Source organism: Pygoscelis adeliae, unplaced genomic scaffold (assembly GCF_000699105.1).
Source record: "Pygoscelis adeliae isolate BGI_AS28 unplaced genomic scaffold, ASM69910v1 Scaffold595, whole genome shotgun sequence".
Taxonomy (NCBI): domain Eukaryota; kingdom Metazoa; phylum Chordata; class Aves; order Sphenisciformes; family Spheniscidae; genus Pygoscelis; species Pygoscelis adeliae.
In genome coordinates, this window is record NW_008824857.1 from 230,616 (window position 1) to 244,534 (window position 13,919).

The 13,919-nt window shown below is 52.6% G+C and overlaps 2 protein-coding genes across 2 annotated transcripts in view; both read right to left on the minus strand.

The window, feature by feature from the left end:
* Window positions 1-1,941: 1,941 nt before the first annotated feature.
* On the minus strand, window positions 1,942-2,407 carry LOC103917190 (N-acetylglucosamine-1-phosphodiester alpha-N-acetylglucosaminidase-like). Its single transcript, XM_009324301.1, has one exon. The coding sequence runs from the start codon at window positions 2,374-2,376 to the stop codon at window positions 2,197-2,199; it is 180 nt and encodes a 59-aa protein (XP_009322576.1). The 5' UTR covers window positions 2,377-2,407; the 3' UTR covers window positions 1,942-2,196.
* Window positions 2,408-3,087: 680 nt separating this feature from the next.
* NAGPA (N-acetylglucosamine-1-phosphodiester alpha-N-acetylglucosaminidase) overlaps window positions 3,088-13,919 on the minus strand; it is an 11,438-nt gene continuing 606 nt past the window's right edge. The window contains exons 2-10 of the mRNA XM_009324314.1: window positions 13,319-13,804; window positions 8,980-9,119; window positions 8,311-8,419; window positions 7,844-7,972; window positions 6,769-6,977; window positions 5,298-5,345; window positions 4,789-4,917; window positions 3,476-3,607; window positions 3,088-3,152 (exon numbers count right to left, since the gene is read on the minus strand). Of these exons, the coding sequence (XP_009322589.1) occupies window positions 3,088-3,152; window positions 3,476-3,607; window positions 4,789-4,917; window positions 5,298-5,345; window positions 6,769-6,977; window positions 7,844-7,972; window positions 8,311-8,419; window positions 8,980-9,119; window positions 13,319-13,804 (1,447 nt within the window). The remainder of the gene's footprint in view (window positions 3,153-3,475; window positions 3,608-4,788; window positions 4,918-5,297; window positions 5,346-6,768; window positions 6,978-7,843; window positions 7,973-8,310; window positions 8,420-8,979; window positions 9,120-13,318; window positions 13,805-13,919) is intronic.

A 13,919-nucleotide genomic window follows, 5' to 3' on the forward strand; every position in this document is an offset into this window, starting at 1 on the left:
TGGAAGCAGAGCAACTGGCAGCGCAGAGGCAAACCCATCTGGGCTGCCGCACTGTGGCAAGATATTGCTGCCCGGGTGGAGAACCTGGTTGTAAAAGTCCGTCACATAGATGCTCACATGCCTAAGAGTCGGGCCACTGAAGAACATCAGAACAACCAGCAGGTGGATCAGGCTGCTAAGATTGAAGTGGCTCAGGTGGATCTGGACTGGCAACATAAGGGTGAATTATTTATAGTTTGGTGGGCCCATGACACCTCAGGTCACCAAGGAAGAGACGCAACATACAGATGGGCTCGTGATCAAGGGGTGGACTTGACCATGGACATTATTGCACAGGTTATCCATGAATGTGAAACGTGCTGTGATCAAGCAAGCCAAGCGGTTAAAGCCTCTCTGGTATGGAGGACGATGGCTGAAATATAAACATGGGGAGGCCTGGCAGATCGATTATATCACACTCCCACAAACCCGCCAAGGCAAGCGGCATGTATTTGCAATGGTGGAGGCAACCACCGGATGGCTGGAAACATATCCCGTGCCCCATGCCACTTCCCGGAACACTATCCTGGGCCTTGAAAAGCAAGTCCTGTGGCGACATGGCACCCCAGAAAGAATTGAGTCAGACATCAGCAGGTGGTAAGCAGTTGCATTGTGCATCACTTGCTTTGCCTATTCTTTTATCATTATTTTCCCTTCCTTTCCTGTCCTATTAAATTGTCTTTATCTCAACCCACGAGTTTTACCTTTTTTCTGATTCTCTCCCCCATCCCACCGGGGAGGAGTGAGTGAGTGGCTGTGTGGCATTTAGCTGCCGGCTGGGGTTAAACCACACCTTTACTTGGAGAGATAAAAACGGAGTGCATAACAATGTTAATATTCAGGCTCAGACAGGCTTTAAACACCCTGTTTGCAGCATTAAAGTAGCATATTAAGCTATTTTTCCCTCACATGGAAGCAAACTCAGATACTTTTTTTTTTTAAATGCATTGTGCAAGGATGTATTCTAGCAAAATGTCTGCTTTCCAGCTGAGATGTTCGGGATCTTGGGTTGCTTGAAGTACTTACTGATCGTGGTCCGAGCTCACTGCCAGCAGTCGTTCCCTCCGAGGGAAGGGCAGTTCTAGCAGCAGTGAGCAAGGGCCGCTGCACGGACTGTCCCGCCGGCTGAGGACAGCACAGGCTGATCAGGCCGGGGTAGGGCGAGCCCAGTCCCAGGGCTCGGTCGTGTCATGCTGACCGTGCCAGGCTGCTGCTGTCTCTTCCCTTCCCCAGGTGGAAGAGCTCCAGGCTGCGGTGCCTGGGTGGCAGGGTACCCCCACGCTGCCAGGCAGAGGGCACCGGCTTCTGCGAGGTACGAGAGAATGCGAGAATGAAATATTTGAACTGACAAGGCTTTTTATGTTGCTGGACTGCAAGAACCTACCAAAAATGCAGTGCTCGTCAAACACCTGTTAGACCACTCCTAGGACTGAGGATTCAGTAAGAAAACACTCTGGCCCTGCAGTCAACACAGGCCAGCTGAAGAGTCAGGTGCAAGAAAGCCCCAGCCCTGTGTGTCAGCCTTTGAGCCTACCACTGCGGCCAGGAGGAGGAGTGTTGTGGTTTCATTGTGTGCTGCGCCTGTTTTGGCATTTTAAAACAACTTTTTTTCAGTTTTATGATAAAAGTCTGAGCTTACCAGGGAAGGGCAGAGAGTTATAGACTACAACATCCTTAAGCCAGCTTCCTTAAGCCTAGCTTTATGCTACAGGCAATTTATCTTGCATCTTAAAAATACTTACCACTGCTCAGAGGGAAGGGACTTTTCTGAAGTGCCTATGGCTCACATTCCTCACCTGTTTCCCTCAAGTACTGGAGGGAACCAGCCCATTTCCTTCCCTGCTGCAGCAGTGGAATTCCCTTATCCACCTGTGTGTGTGGAAGCTGGCCCCATGGCTTGTGCCCTGCATCCTCTCATGGCAACTAGTTACGCAGTCTTGTTTGCTCCAGCCAGAGCAGGCGAGGAAGGGAGGGAAGCTAGCCATGTCCTCAGCAGGGCTGGGCCAGAAACAAGGGAGTTTCTTGGACTGAGGTATCTTGCTGCTGCTCTTGGGTTAGTCAGCAGTTTTACGCTCTGAATACAGTCTGAACAGCCTCTGTAACAGTCAGTGCCGAGTGGCGCAGTACAAGGTGCAGAGTAAAATACCTCATCTCTTCTCATCCGGGACTCTGAAGGAGTGCCTGACTTTGGTCCTGAGTATCTTCTGTCTTGCAGGCAGCAGACGTGGAGGTACGGCTGACTTCCCCATTCATCTCCCTCAGGGGGTGGTAGAGGTAGTCACCGCTCTCATGGTGCCTCTCTGACCTGGCCTTGAGAAAAAGGCCTACGTTTCCCATGGCACTAATCACGAGAAGCAGAGCCAAGACAGAGGTCGTGGAGATCCAGGTTTTTCTGTCAGACAGAAGAAAAATCCACATAAGCAACACCTCTTGACCTGCTTTCACATGTTCCTAGTGTGCACATGACTTCTCAAGGTTTGCACTCCCCTCTCCGTCACCGTAAGCGTGTGGTTCTGCTCTCAGGCAGGCGAGAACACGCTCTGTGAAAGCCTCTGGCGGGCCGCTCTGGCAGCCAGAGCAAATGGCTGTTTTTAGCTTTCCACTCAGTTAACGAGTGACCAGCTGTGCCTGCAGAGCAACTGTAGCTTCACTAATACTACAGAAGCTGTGCTCTGGTGTGGAACTGTCCTTGCCTGTTTGTTGCACGTACGGTGCACCAGCGGGAGAGGAAAGGTGGCTCTTGTTTAACTGTAAGCTGCAGAGCGCTAGGCTCAGAGCACCAACTGTCAGCGATGGGGGCTTCAGCTCAGCACTTGTCTTAGGGTTGGGTTTCTATCGCTTTGCCTTCCATATCCTCATCTTTCCCATCGCGAGAGCTGTAGGCGACATAAGGCAGCCAGAACACAGGTGCTCTGGGCAATGGAGCAGCGGGTCCGACACACTGCCCTGGCACTCGGGAGGGGGCGTGAACGACTCCATGGCGCAGTGAGCAACTGATGGCATGGCCTCGGTGTGTACGTATACGCGTATATGACGAGTATTACACACTTACTCTGACAGAGAGAATTTTTCTTTGCTCCTTCCCTTATTCTGGGAAGCCAAACATCGCCCAGCTGGAAAACAAAGAATAGAGGGAGGAAAGGCAGTGTTGGGGGGAAGGTGTAAAATTCCACTGAAAAAGAGTAAGCTTAGGTAAGGTGACAGCCAGCCAGAGCTGATAACTAAGCAAACAGAACATTATGCACCAAAGCTGCCCTTCCAACTTTTTTTTTTTTTTTTTTTTTTTTTTTTTTTTTTTTTTTTTTTTTTTTTTTTTTTTTTTTTTTTTTTTTTTTTTTTTTTTTTTTTTTTTTTTTTTTTTTTTTTTTTTTTTTTTTTTTTTTTTTTTTTTTTTTTTTAAAACACAACCACTGTAAACCACTGTAACCAGAGGTACCTTTGTTTAACTGGTCCTGTATTGCCAATTCGTAGGTGGTGTTGCAGCTGCCCGTCTCCCGGTCGCAGGGACACATGTGTTCACACGCACAGGGTTTCTGGCAGTTTGGCCCATACCAGCCCATGGGACACTCTAGGGAATTGATTACAAAGAAGTCAGTCACTGGCAAAGCTCCACATGCTTTGAAACCATCCAGTCTATCACTGCAGCTCCCCCCGCCCCCAGCTCAACTGTGCCCGTTCCCCCCAGCTGCACCAGCTCAGTGCCAGGAAGGATGGGCACACTCAGAGCTTAAGGAGAGGCTCGAGCCTCACCTACATCTGACTGGGGTGTTCGTGTTGCTTCTGTCCCCACAGCAGTCTCTGGCCTTGTTGCTTCCCATGGGTTTTTCTCCCTGCCACGTCTGAGCCACGGCCCTGCTGTTTGGCTCAGAAGCAAAGGTGGAGGGGGGCATCGGCGGCCAACTCCTAAAGGGAAGCAAGTACTCGTGTTTGAGTACAAAGCATCCAGTGGGCTCTTCGGCTGCGCTGAGCAGTCAGGGCCCCAGGTTTCCCACCGCTTCCCAAAGCTGTTCTGCCTGCCCACCCTGCTCCCTCCAGCAGCCTGAGAGCACCAAACGGCGAGTTCACTGCTGTTATTTTGTTTACTTCAAGGAGAAGATCTTCTAAAACGGGGATCAGGCTGGCTGAGCGTTCCTAGGCTGAGAACAAAGCATCGCTAGCGTAACCATGCACCCACGCTGTAATTAACTTGTCCCGTCACCAGAGCAGGCTGTTCAGTCAGATACACAGCGGGGCTCGAGCACTTCCGAAAAGCTGGAGTGGTTACACAATCGAGAACATCGCTCGCTCTGTCAGCACTAGCACCTGCACAGCCGGAGTTCGAAGGTTGTAAGCCAGAAGGGCCCTTTGGAGCATTTCACACCCACTGACTTGGATCACCCGAAGCCCAGGCTACAGGCAGGGCCTGCTGCAACATCCTCAAGCGAAGGATATTCACGTACTCACGTTCTACACTCACGAGCTTAGGAAAGCAACACAGTTCTTTGGGGCAGAGACTGAACAGGCATCCACAATTTTCTAATGATGAAGAAAACTCCTCTTTCCCCTCTGCTCCCTCCTTTTCCTTTCAGCCAGTTTGGGTAGGGCAGGCAAGCCCTTAAGAGCTGGGAGCTGGCAGGTTACGCTCCAGCTGAGAAGTTCAGGCCTGAGCCCACCTGGCAGACCTCACACTTGCTTTGCCTCCAAGAGGTGGCTCGGATGTGACACAAAAGCCTCTCCCCAGCCCAGGCTGTTATTCAGAGCAGCCCTTACCTTGCTCACAGCTGGTGCCGTAGTACCCAGCCGGGCAGGAGCAGGCTCCGTGCACGGGGTCACACGAGCCACCGTTCTGGCACCGGCATTTCTGGGTGCAAGCGTCCCCATAGAAACCGCTAGCACAAGCTACAGGAGACAAGCAGAGATCTCATCGGGACCCTCGTTACAAAGGCAGCGATCCCACCCCATGCCTACACCCATGGAGTATTCAATGGCACAGGGTGTTGACAGCTGCTCAGAGAACAGAAGCCAAGTCTGTGCCTTGAACAAGGAGCAAGGGCTTAAAGTGCTTCGCACCAAGCCAGTCTTAAGATGCTCAGGCTGTAATTAAACTCACACTGACAAAAAAAAAAAAGAGAACACTGTGTAGCCTTTCCCTTCATTGCTCCCTCTTGGAAAAGAATATTAGAGGGACCTCCCCACCACTGCAGGCAGCCAGCTGTTAGGAAGTGGTTCACACTATCCTTTTGCTGGCTATGAAGAAGTGGAGTGGAACTCAGCATTACCTTCACTGCAGTTGCTGCCAATCCAGCCAGCGTCACACAGGCATCCAGCTGTGCAAACACACACAAACAGGCATTAACAACAACAGAGAAAGACTTAGAAATAGCAGGAACTCAAAATTAGGAGCCTCTCCTTCTTGGTGTGCCTGCTTAACTTGCCCTGCCTCTGCCAGGGAACACACGGAAGAGGAATCCTGAACTCACGCACAGGTTAGGTTCAAATACGCACCCGCTACAGCTGCCAAACACAGCAGAACCTCCTGCTGATGGGATTGAGAGATTGACTCTGGGTCAACTATTAGCAACACCTGTACCCACCGAGCTCTGCCCAGTCACTTCGCTGGTGCAAACTCGGCTGTGAATTGAATCAGGGAGGTAGCAAAGAAACAGGAAAACAGGATTGAGCAGGCACGGAAGAACAGAAGCTGGGGGGGTGTATGTTATGGTAGTCCCTAGATTCAAAACAAGCTGACAGAAGAGTAGCAATTGCTCACTTGTAAAAATCATGAAGCAGGAGAGCCAAATAAAGAAGTAACAATAAGGGGAGGGGGTAGAACTCAGCTGCTTTGTCATACAGCGTAATACATTGCCCTTCCCATCAGCAGGTTTACAAACAAACCAGGAGCACAACCCTGGGGGGCAGAAAGGGAAACTGAGACATAGAGTTTGAAGTCAAGTCCTATTACAGGTCCAGTTTCCAGATCCGAGTCCCAGCCTAGCACTGCTGCTGTCTCCTAAAGGCAACGTGTTCTGACCATCTCTACCGCTGCTTGAGGTGCTGGAGGGAAGGGGGAGAGCAGCTCCATACACCCAGAAGGTAAGACAAGAGGCAAGGCACACAGCACCGGCTGGCTTCCAGAGTCAGGGCATGGGCTGGCCGGACAATCAGCGCCTGCGGCCCTGGAAGGCTGGGCTCCCGGGGCTGGAAGCCTCTCCAAAGGGCGCTGCTCCCTGCAGCGAAGGAAGCGGCTACTGCCGGTGCCAGTTCACGTGACCTATGCTCCTTCACACCAGGGTGGGAAAGGACCCTATGGACCAGCCAGGACTGCACACAGAGATGCACTGAGGCCCCAGTGTGGTGCCTCGCAGGCAGGTAAGCGATATTCCCCGTGTATATGCTGCCCAGGTCTGTGCTTCCCCTAGAGCTACCACAGGCACCCACTGGCATCCCCGTGTTAGAAGCCCTTGCGCGCCACAGTGACTCACCGTCGGTGCAGATGCCATGCAGGCTGCACGGCTACTGCCAGTGCCAGTTCACGTGACCTACGCTCCTTCACACCAGGGTGGGAAAGGACCCTATGGACCAGCCAGGACTGCACGCAGAGATGCACTGAGGCCCCAGTGTGGTGCCTCGCAGGCAGGTAAGCGATATTCCCCGTGTATATGCTGCCCAGGTCTGTGCTTCCCCTAGAGCTACCACAGGCACCCACTGGCATCCCCGTGTTAGAAGCCCTTGCGCGCCACAGTGACTCACCGTCGGTGCAGATGCCATGCAGGCTGCAGTTGGAAGGGCCACAGTCCAAGATGTCACAGGCTGGGCCTCTCCAGAAGTCCCCAGTGCAGTGGCACTCCCCTTGCACGCAGTCCCCGTGACCGCTGCAGTCTGCAGGCTCACAGGTGGGCTCGTGGATACACACGATGGTCGAGATGCTCCGAGGGCAACGCCACATGCTGTCAAAGGGGCTGGGGACAGAAGATGGGTCCCGTAAGGCGTGCAAGCACTGTGCTGCTCCCAGCCCTACGTGAAACCAGTTGTTATAATCCACAAATTTTCATCCTGATTCACTTTGGCAAACACGAACATTAATAATGGGAAAATATAAACGTAAAACTAGATTTGAGTCAATGTGTTAACTCCTATTGGATAGGAGTCATTTCAAACGTGGAATTGTTTGACAAGACACAGAAAGCAACGTGCAAGCAAAGTCTCCCTTTAAGCAGTCCCAGCTTCCCTAACTTTGGCGTTCAACACGCCTTTTCTTGATTATTATTTGCTTTGATATAAGTGACGTCAGTTATGGCAACGCTTGGCTTTCAACTGTCAGACTGCAAACTGAATTTTAAATCCCTTCATATTTACAGTCAGAAATGACTAAAAAGCTAAATTTAAAGTAAAATACTCTTTAGGTTTCCTCATGTCAGGCAGGGCAGGGTCTCCCAGTCAGTGTATCTCTTCCATAATAATAAGCTGTTGACAGGTCTCTGCTAATTCCTGTGAACGTGCAGCTCTGAATCTCCCGGTCTGAGAGATGCTTCCATATCCGATTCCCACATCAGGCCACTCAGTCATGCCCAACAGCTTTGCTGCTTGTGTGAAAACAGCTAAACTTTAATCCCGGGTGACTAAGTGGAGAAAATACGCAGTCACTAAATCGCTTTAAATTTTAGAGTCACTCTCCCTCAAAACCTGTCACTTGCCTTTACATTGTGATGTCCCAGCAATGCAGACTGACTCCCTTGCAGAGCAGAGGGGTCGGATCGAGCTCCGCGCGCTAACGGGAGCTGCGTGGTTACTTGTGCAGCCCTGGGCGTGTGCAGCCAGCACCTACCAGTGCTCAGACGGGTAGCTTGCGAGGGTCCCGTTTAAGACCAGCGTTGCAGACCCTCCACCATCCAGGTTGATAGCATTGATGATTCCCTGCTGCTTCAGAAATTCAGCCATTTCCCAGAGGTTGACCCTGCAAAAGCAAACAGTTGTTCGTTTCCCATTCATGCTGTTTGACTTCAATGAAACTGCTCTACCAGAAACTTGGACCCTCTCCTCGGCGGAAAGGGGGAAGCTCTCCCGTCCCAGGTACGCTGACTTGCTGCCTGGAGGCTGCCTTAGCCTTTTTCTGGCTCTGCCTTTCTACCGCCATAAACTGTTAAGCACTGTCTTCAACTGACCTCTTTAGCTCTGTGAGTCTCTGCCTTAAAACATATTACTGGCAGCCGCGGAGTCCCTCCGGTTCCGGTGACAGAATTTAAAGACCAATCTTGCACTTGCCCCAAGGGCTTACCACAACCCTGGCCTTACCCTCTGGATTCTGTCTGTCCATCCACGTGAACCAAGACCAGCTGCCCCTGATTGTCATGTCCAACTGCAGTCCTGGCTGATATCACGTTGATGAACTTGTCGAAGGTTCCTGTGCGGGAGAGGGAATAATTCGCGCACCAGCTGGGTGACAGCACTGGCTGTTTAGACACATCTGTCTGCAAAACAGCTCCCAGCGAGGAGCTCATCTGAATTGAAACACAATGAGAACAGAGCCCAGGTTCCTTTTGTTCATCCAAGCCCATCCAGGAATAACATTTCCAGAAGCGCTCTTGTTAAGTTTTTGTCTGGCACAGGGACAAAGAAGGGGATTCACAAGCCCTCAGTGTTAAACTCCTGTAAGAGGCATCTGCTTTGAGTTTCTCTGAACAAGTATTAATACCAATCATGCCACCACTATTTACAGTCCTCAGCAAATTCTATTCAACAACCCTGAACAGGCGAGTGCAGCCTCATCTGGCAGGCAGCCTATTTCTTGTACTGCACTGGCCGCAGACTCAGGGTAAAGTAGCACAGAAGAAATTTGGACCTCTTAAGTGAGCAGCAAACTGCAACTAGACAACGTAGATTCCACTGCTACCCCCTCCTTCCAACAGCCCCGTCAGAAGGACAATCTATACCCAGGCTGAAGCTAGGCTGTACAATATTTACCTGTGGTTTGAATTTCATCACACTCAGCCATTTGACTCTGACTGATGTACACTTCTCCGTCTCGTAGGAGCCAAACTACCCCACTCACAAGCTGCACAAAAGGGTTTGTTTGATCCAAGACATCTTCCTCAGACAGGTAACTAGGAAAGAGAGAGCAGGAGGGGTTACCCACAGTCACAGCAGTGTCTTGTAAAAGCCTCTTCTGCTGCCAGCAGGCTCCAGAAGCAGGGAGAAGGGGAGAAGGTGGCTGAATGAAGGCTAGCTACATCCAAAACTAGAGGCCAAGCAGTGTGAAACATCACTTTAGCAGCCAGAGTAGACCCTGTTCTCCACTGTTCTGCACAAACCCACTGTTAATGATGGTCCCAGGCCACTGTGCGTGAAACAACTCCTGCCAACAATGTGGCCAGTGGACCTGAGCCAGGATAATAAGAGCAGAAAGCATCTGGCAGAACATGAGGGCAGAGCCATTGCCAAATACTCAGGGATCTGTGGAAGCAGCTGTAACATCTCGCTGTCTGTCAGCTTCCATTCTGCAAAACAATGACACCAAACAGCTTTTGGGAGGGTTTTCAGCAACGGCATCCAGTCTGCCTACAGCTGCACCGAGGGGAAGACACTGCAGGGTGCTACCTGCTCCCCTCCATCTGGGAAGGAGCTTCCTCTACTCTTCCAGACGGCAAAACCTTTCACCGAACAGTCAGCTACCATTTCCATGATCGGGCGTTGTGTGTCACTGTGGGGTGCTTCCCAAGGGATATTCTTCTCTCGAGAATTAGGGTGCTGACTAACACCCGCCTCATCAGACCCTGACGCTAGGTGATGTTTGCAACTGACAGGAGAGGACAGCAGCAAAGGTTGGGGCTGAACAGCTGTGCTTTCGCCGTGAGCTCTGCCTGTGGTTTTTGGTTTAAAACTGATTGCTCTGCGCGCTCCAGACATGTCTTGGGGCTGGATGCTCAACTTTTAGTTTTTTAGTATCCGCGACTGCAGCTGAACAAAGCTTCACGCTTTGTAGAAAAGTGTAATTGAAAATACCTGAGTGGAAAACATGCGAAAAGAAATCCCTTTACCCAAGGGAAGGGAACACAAAGATGAAATGAACACAGCTGAAAATGGATCAAATTGCACTACAGCTTGAGCACGGACGAATCAACTGTCGGCTTTTAAAGCCTGCAATTATCCATGGCCAGTCTAGGTGGCAGAGGCAGCATCTTTGTTAGGTGGGGGGTAACAATGTGCCCTGGTGCACCGTCCTGCTGATCATGATACAGGGTGAAAGGGTCAAGTGCGAATTACCTTCCCCACTGCCCTGACAGGCCAAATTATTTACACCAAAACTATTTCTAGTGTCATGTTTTGGAAGCCACAAGGACACCAAGCAGACAACTCGCACAGTGCCATGACTGCAGTTAGCACGGGAAATCCTGCCAGAGGAGGAGAGAAGCAGGGCAGAGCTGAGATTAAGGACTCAACAGTGACCTTGCAGTTGCTGTTGGTCCCCTCGGCAGAAGCCCCCTCACTAAAGTGGACACGTCACCAACTCTGCCAGCCCCTCCGCCACGTAAATTAAGGCCACGGTTCTCAGGGCTGTCAGAGAATGGCTGCACACTAAAGCCCCGGCTTGGTACAGTCAGTTTGGCTTTGCAGGGACCCTTGCTGAGGTCTGAGGGCACGTGGGAGTGGGCTAACAGAAGGGTGGAGAATGCAGCAGCTTCCAGACTGCTTCTCAGTCTTCTGAGACCATCAGAAGGACCTCTGGAAACCCTTCTAGGACCTTCAGGGTGCCTGCTGCTGCTGGGGAAGGGTAGCTACCAGGGGCCTTTACTTCCAGCAAGCGCTAACAGTCCCTCTGTCAGCTATTCCCCATCGAAGGGTGCTTTGAGCTTTTGCCTCCAGCCGATTAGAGAGCGTCACACACCCTTTCCCCTGGTGCCAGGAAGAGGCCTATATGTAACGGCCAGGCTGAGACCACAGCTCCCAGCAGCCAAGAGAGGCTGCGGCTCGTGCAGTAGGGAGCTGGAAACTCTGCAGAGGGCAGTGTCTGTGGTCAGCTGTGGTGACACACCACAGGGCACAGCCTCCAGCACCGACTTCTACAACTACTCCCAGCACGGCAGACACCTCGATTCAGCCCGAGCTGTGGAGGGAGAAGGCAGCGCTCCAGCACTTGGGCTGCGGGGATACCTGGTGCCTCTGGCTGAAGCTGGGGCCAAGGGAAACAGTGTCCTAGTGTGCGCTGGCTGAGGAGCTATGCTGCCAAGACAAGGAGCTACAGGAGGAGGTCTGCATGCTGCACAGCAGCAGGGATGATGAGAGATGGACAGATCTTCCCTAATAGCCAGCAGAAACAAAACCCTGAACCCCGCAGTGCCCAGAAGGAACACCCAGGATCTGCTCACTGGGGTGGCAAATCCTGTGATGATGAAGGCTGGAAGTTTGTGAGCTCTGGCACCAGGAGGGAGCTCTTCCTCCACCCAGGTTCAGTGCCCTGGCAGCAGGCAAGGGGCTGGGAGCTCTGTGACACGATTCGTCTGTGCCAGCTGAGCCTGAACCCCGCAGCAGCACCAGAGGAGGTGGGTGAGTGATGGGGGGAAGCTCCCTGCAGCAGGGGACAGAGCCCCCACCTGCTAACCTGTCTAGGGAGGTGTGCTGGGGCCTCAGATCGAGGATGGTGTGGGGAGACTGCTGAGGCTTCTCCAGCCCCAAGGCTATTACCCCGTGCTGCTCTTCCGCACGGGCAACAACAGCACTGCCAGGGGAAACCAGGAGTCTTTCCCTCCATGCAACTGCATGGCTCTGGGGTTGATAGCCAAGGGTGGCCCAGGTGGTCCTCTCCTCAATCCTGCCGGTGAGGAGGAAGGGCTTGAGAAGCAGTGGATGGATTCTGTGGGTCAATATGCAGTAGCACAGCCGGTGTTGACAACAGGAATTTGGCTTTTACAAGGACAGAACCCTCTCTGAGGAATGAGGACCTGACCAAGTGAGGCAAAAGTAACTTCTGTAAATAGGCGATGTGTTGAGGAGAGCTTTAGACCAGGAACGACACAGGAGGGAGATGATCACCCGCAGTCAAGTGAGGAAGTGGTAGGCCAGGCTGGCAAGCGAAGGTTGCAGGGTGACATGGGCATAAGAACTCCAGACAACAAAGTATAAACAAAAGGGGATCTCAACCGTATGCACACAAATAAGGAAATGGTGAGAGGTCTTACGGGGAAGCTCTCACCCTCTTCCTGGAAACTCGGAGTGGGTGCCTATGTGAAGTTGTACACTAGCGCAAGCACTACAGGCACAAACAGGAGGAATCGGAGGTGTGTGCAGCTGCAGGGCTACAACCTCACTGGGATCATGCAGACATGGCAGGATAGCGCGTGTGACCGGAGTGCTGCAATGGATGGACACAGGCTCTTTAGGGAGAGCCTGTACCCAGGGAATGCGGTGGGAGAAGGGGGGAGCAGCTGCCCTTTACATGAGAGAGCAGCGGGAACGCCTGGAGCTCTGCCTAGGCACTGACCCCAAGCCAGCTGAGGGCTTACAGGTTAGGATTAGAGCTCTGGCAGATCAACGTGGGTGACATCATGCTGGGTGTCTGCCACAGACTGCCTGGTCGGGAAATAGTAGGTAAGACCTTCTTCAGAAAACTGGAAAAAGCGTCATGTTCAGAGGCCCTGGCACTTACGGGGGACTTTAACCATCTGCTGAAAGGGCAACACAGCGGAGCACAGGCAATCCAGGAGATGCCTCGATTTCTACTTAACAGCAAGTAACTGAAGACAAACTTTTTTTACTGTAAGGGGTGGTCAATCACAGGAACAGGTTTGCCCAGGGAGGTTGTGGAGTCTCCATTCTCGGAGATGTTCAAAGCCCAACTGGACATGACCCTGAGCAACCTGCTCCAGGCTAACCCTGCGCTGCGCAGGGCGTTGGACGAGGCACCTCCAGAGGTCTCTTCCAACCCCAGCATTTCTGTGCTGTAGCCAGCGCAGTTATGTAGTCCACCCTGCCTCTCCTCTGCGGGGAGGACACAGACCTCTTGCCCTTCTACCATAATCAAGTGTGCCTGCTGCATGTTGGGAGAGGAGATACAGGAACCTAAGCAGCTAGAGATCATCAGAGTAACTTATCCAGCTTCTCTTCATCCTAGGAAAAAAAGCCAATGGCCAGATACAGCTCAATGGGGTACAGGCAGGACAGCCCTAATTTAAGTGTTCAAAGCATCCTCATGCTGAATCAGGGAGAGGCCAAGGATGCAGTGCCTGGGCAGTGCTTCCAGCCTCAGTGATTCCTACCAGTCTTCAGGGAGGAGAGAGCGCTCTCCAAACGTCCCCCAAGTTCTTACCCAAACACCATGGTGCCATCCTTCCGGATGCCGAACTGAGCGTTTTGCAGGCCTCCAGAGTTTCTCACCAGCTTTCCATCGCTCACAACGTTCCCAAGGCACTCTCCGGTTCCCATGTCGAAGTACCCACCGTTCTGGGCCACCAGACACTTCCCGAGCTTTGCGGTCTCTTCCACGGGGGCCCTGCGGTAAGCCTGGCAGCCTCCCGCGCCGCCCGGCTCTAGCACAGAGACGGTCCGCAGGGGGTTCCTCACAAAAGTGAAGTGGCCATAGACCGCCTTGCGGTCCTCGCCCTCTGGGGGGATGTAAGAAACAAACGTTCTGGTGGTAGCCACTGGGCCGCCCGTCCTGTTGTCGCTGGGCCAGGCTTCGTATGTTATGTTGCCGTACTTGACGGGCTGGCAGTCTCTGACGTGCCTGTGGTGGTGCCGAGGGCCGTGCCGGGCGGGGAAATACGGCCGCAGCAGAGGGTCGCTGGGGGGGCTCCTGCAATGAGAAGAGCCGGTTGCCCCAAGGCTGCCCCGGCAGAGCGCGTCCGCAACCCTACGCGGTGGGACGAGACCTGCTCGGCTCGGGGTGGTGGGCGGCGAAGGCCCCACCG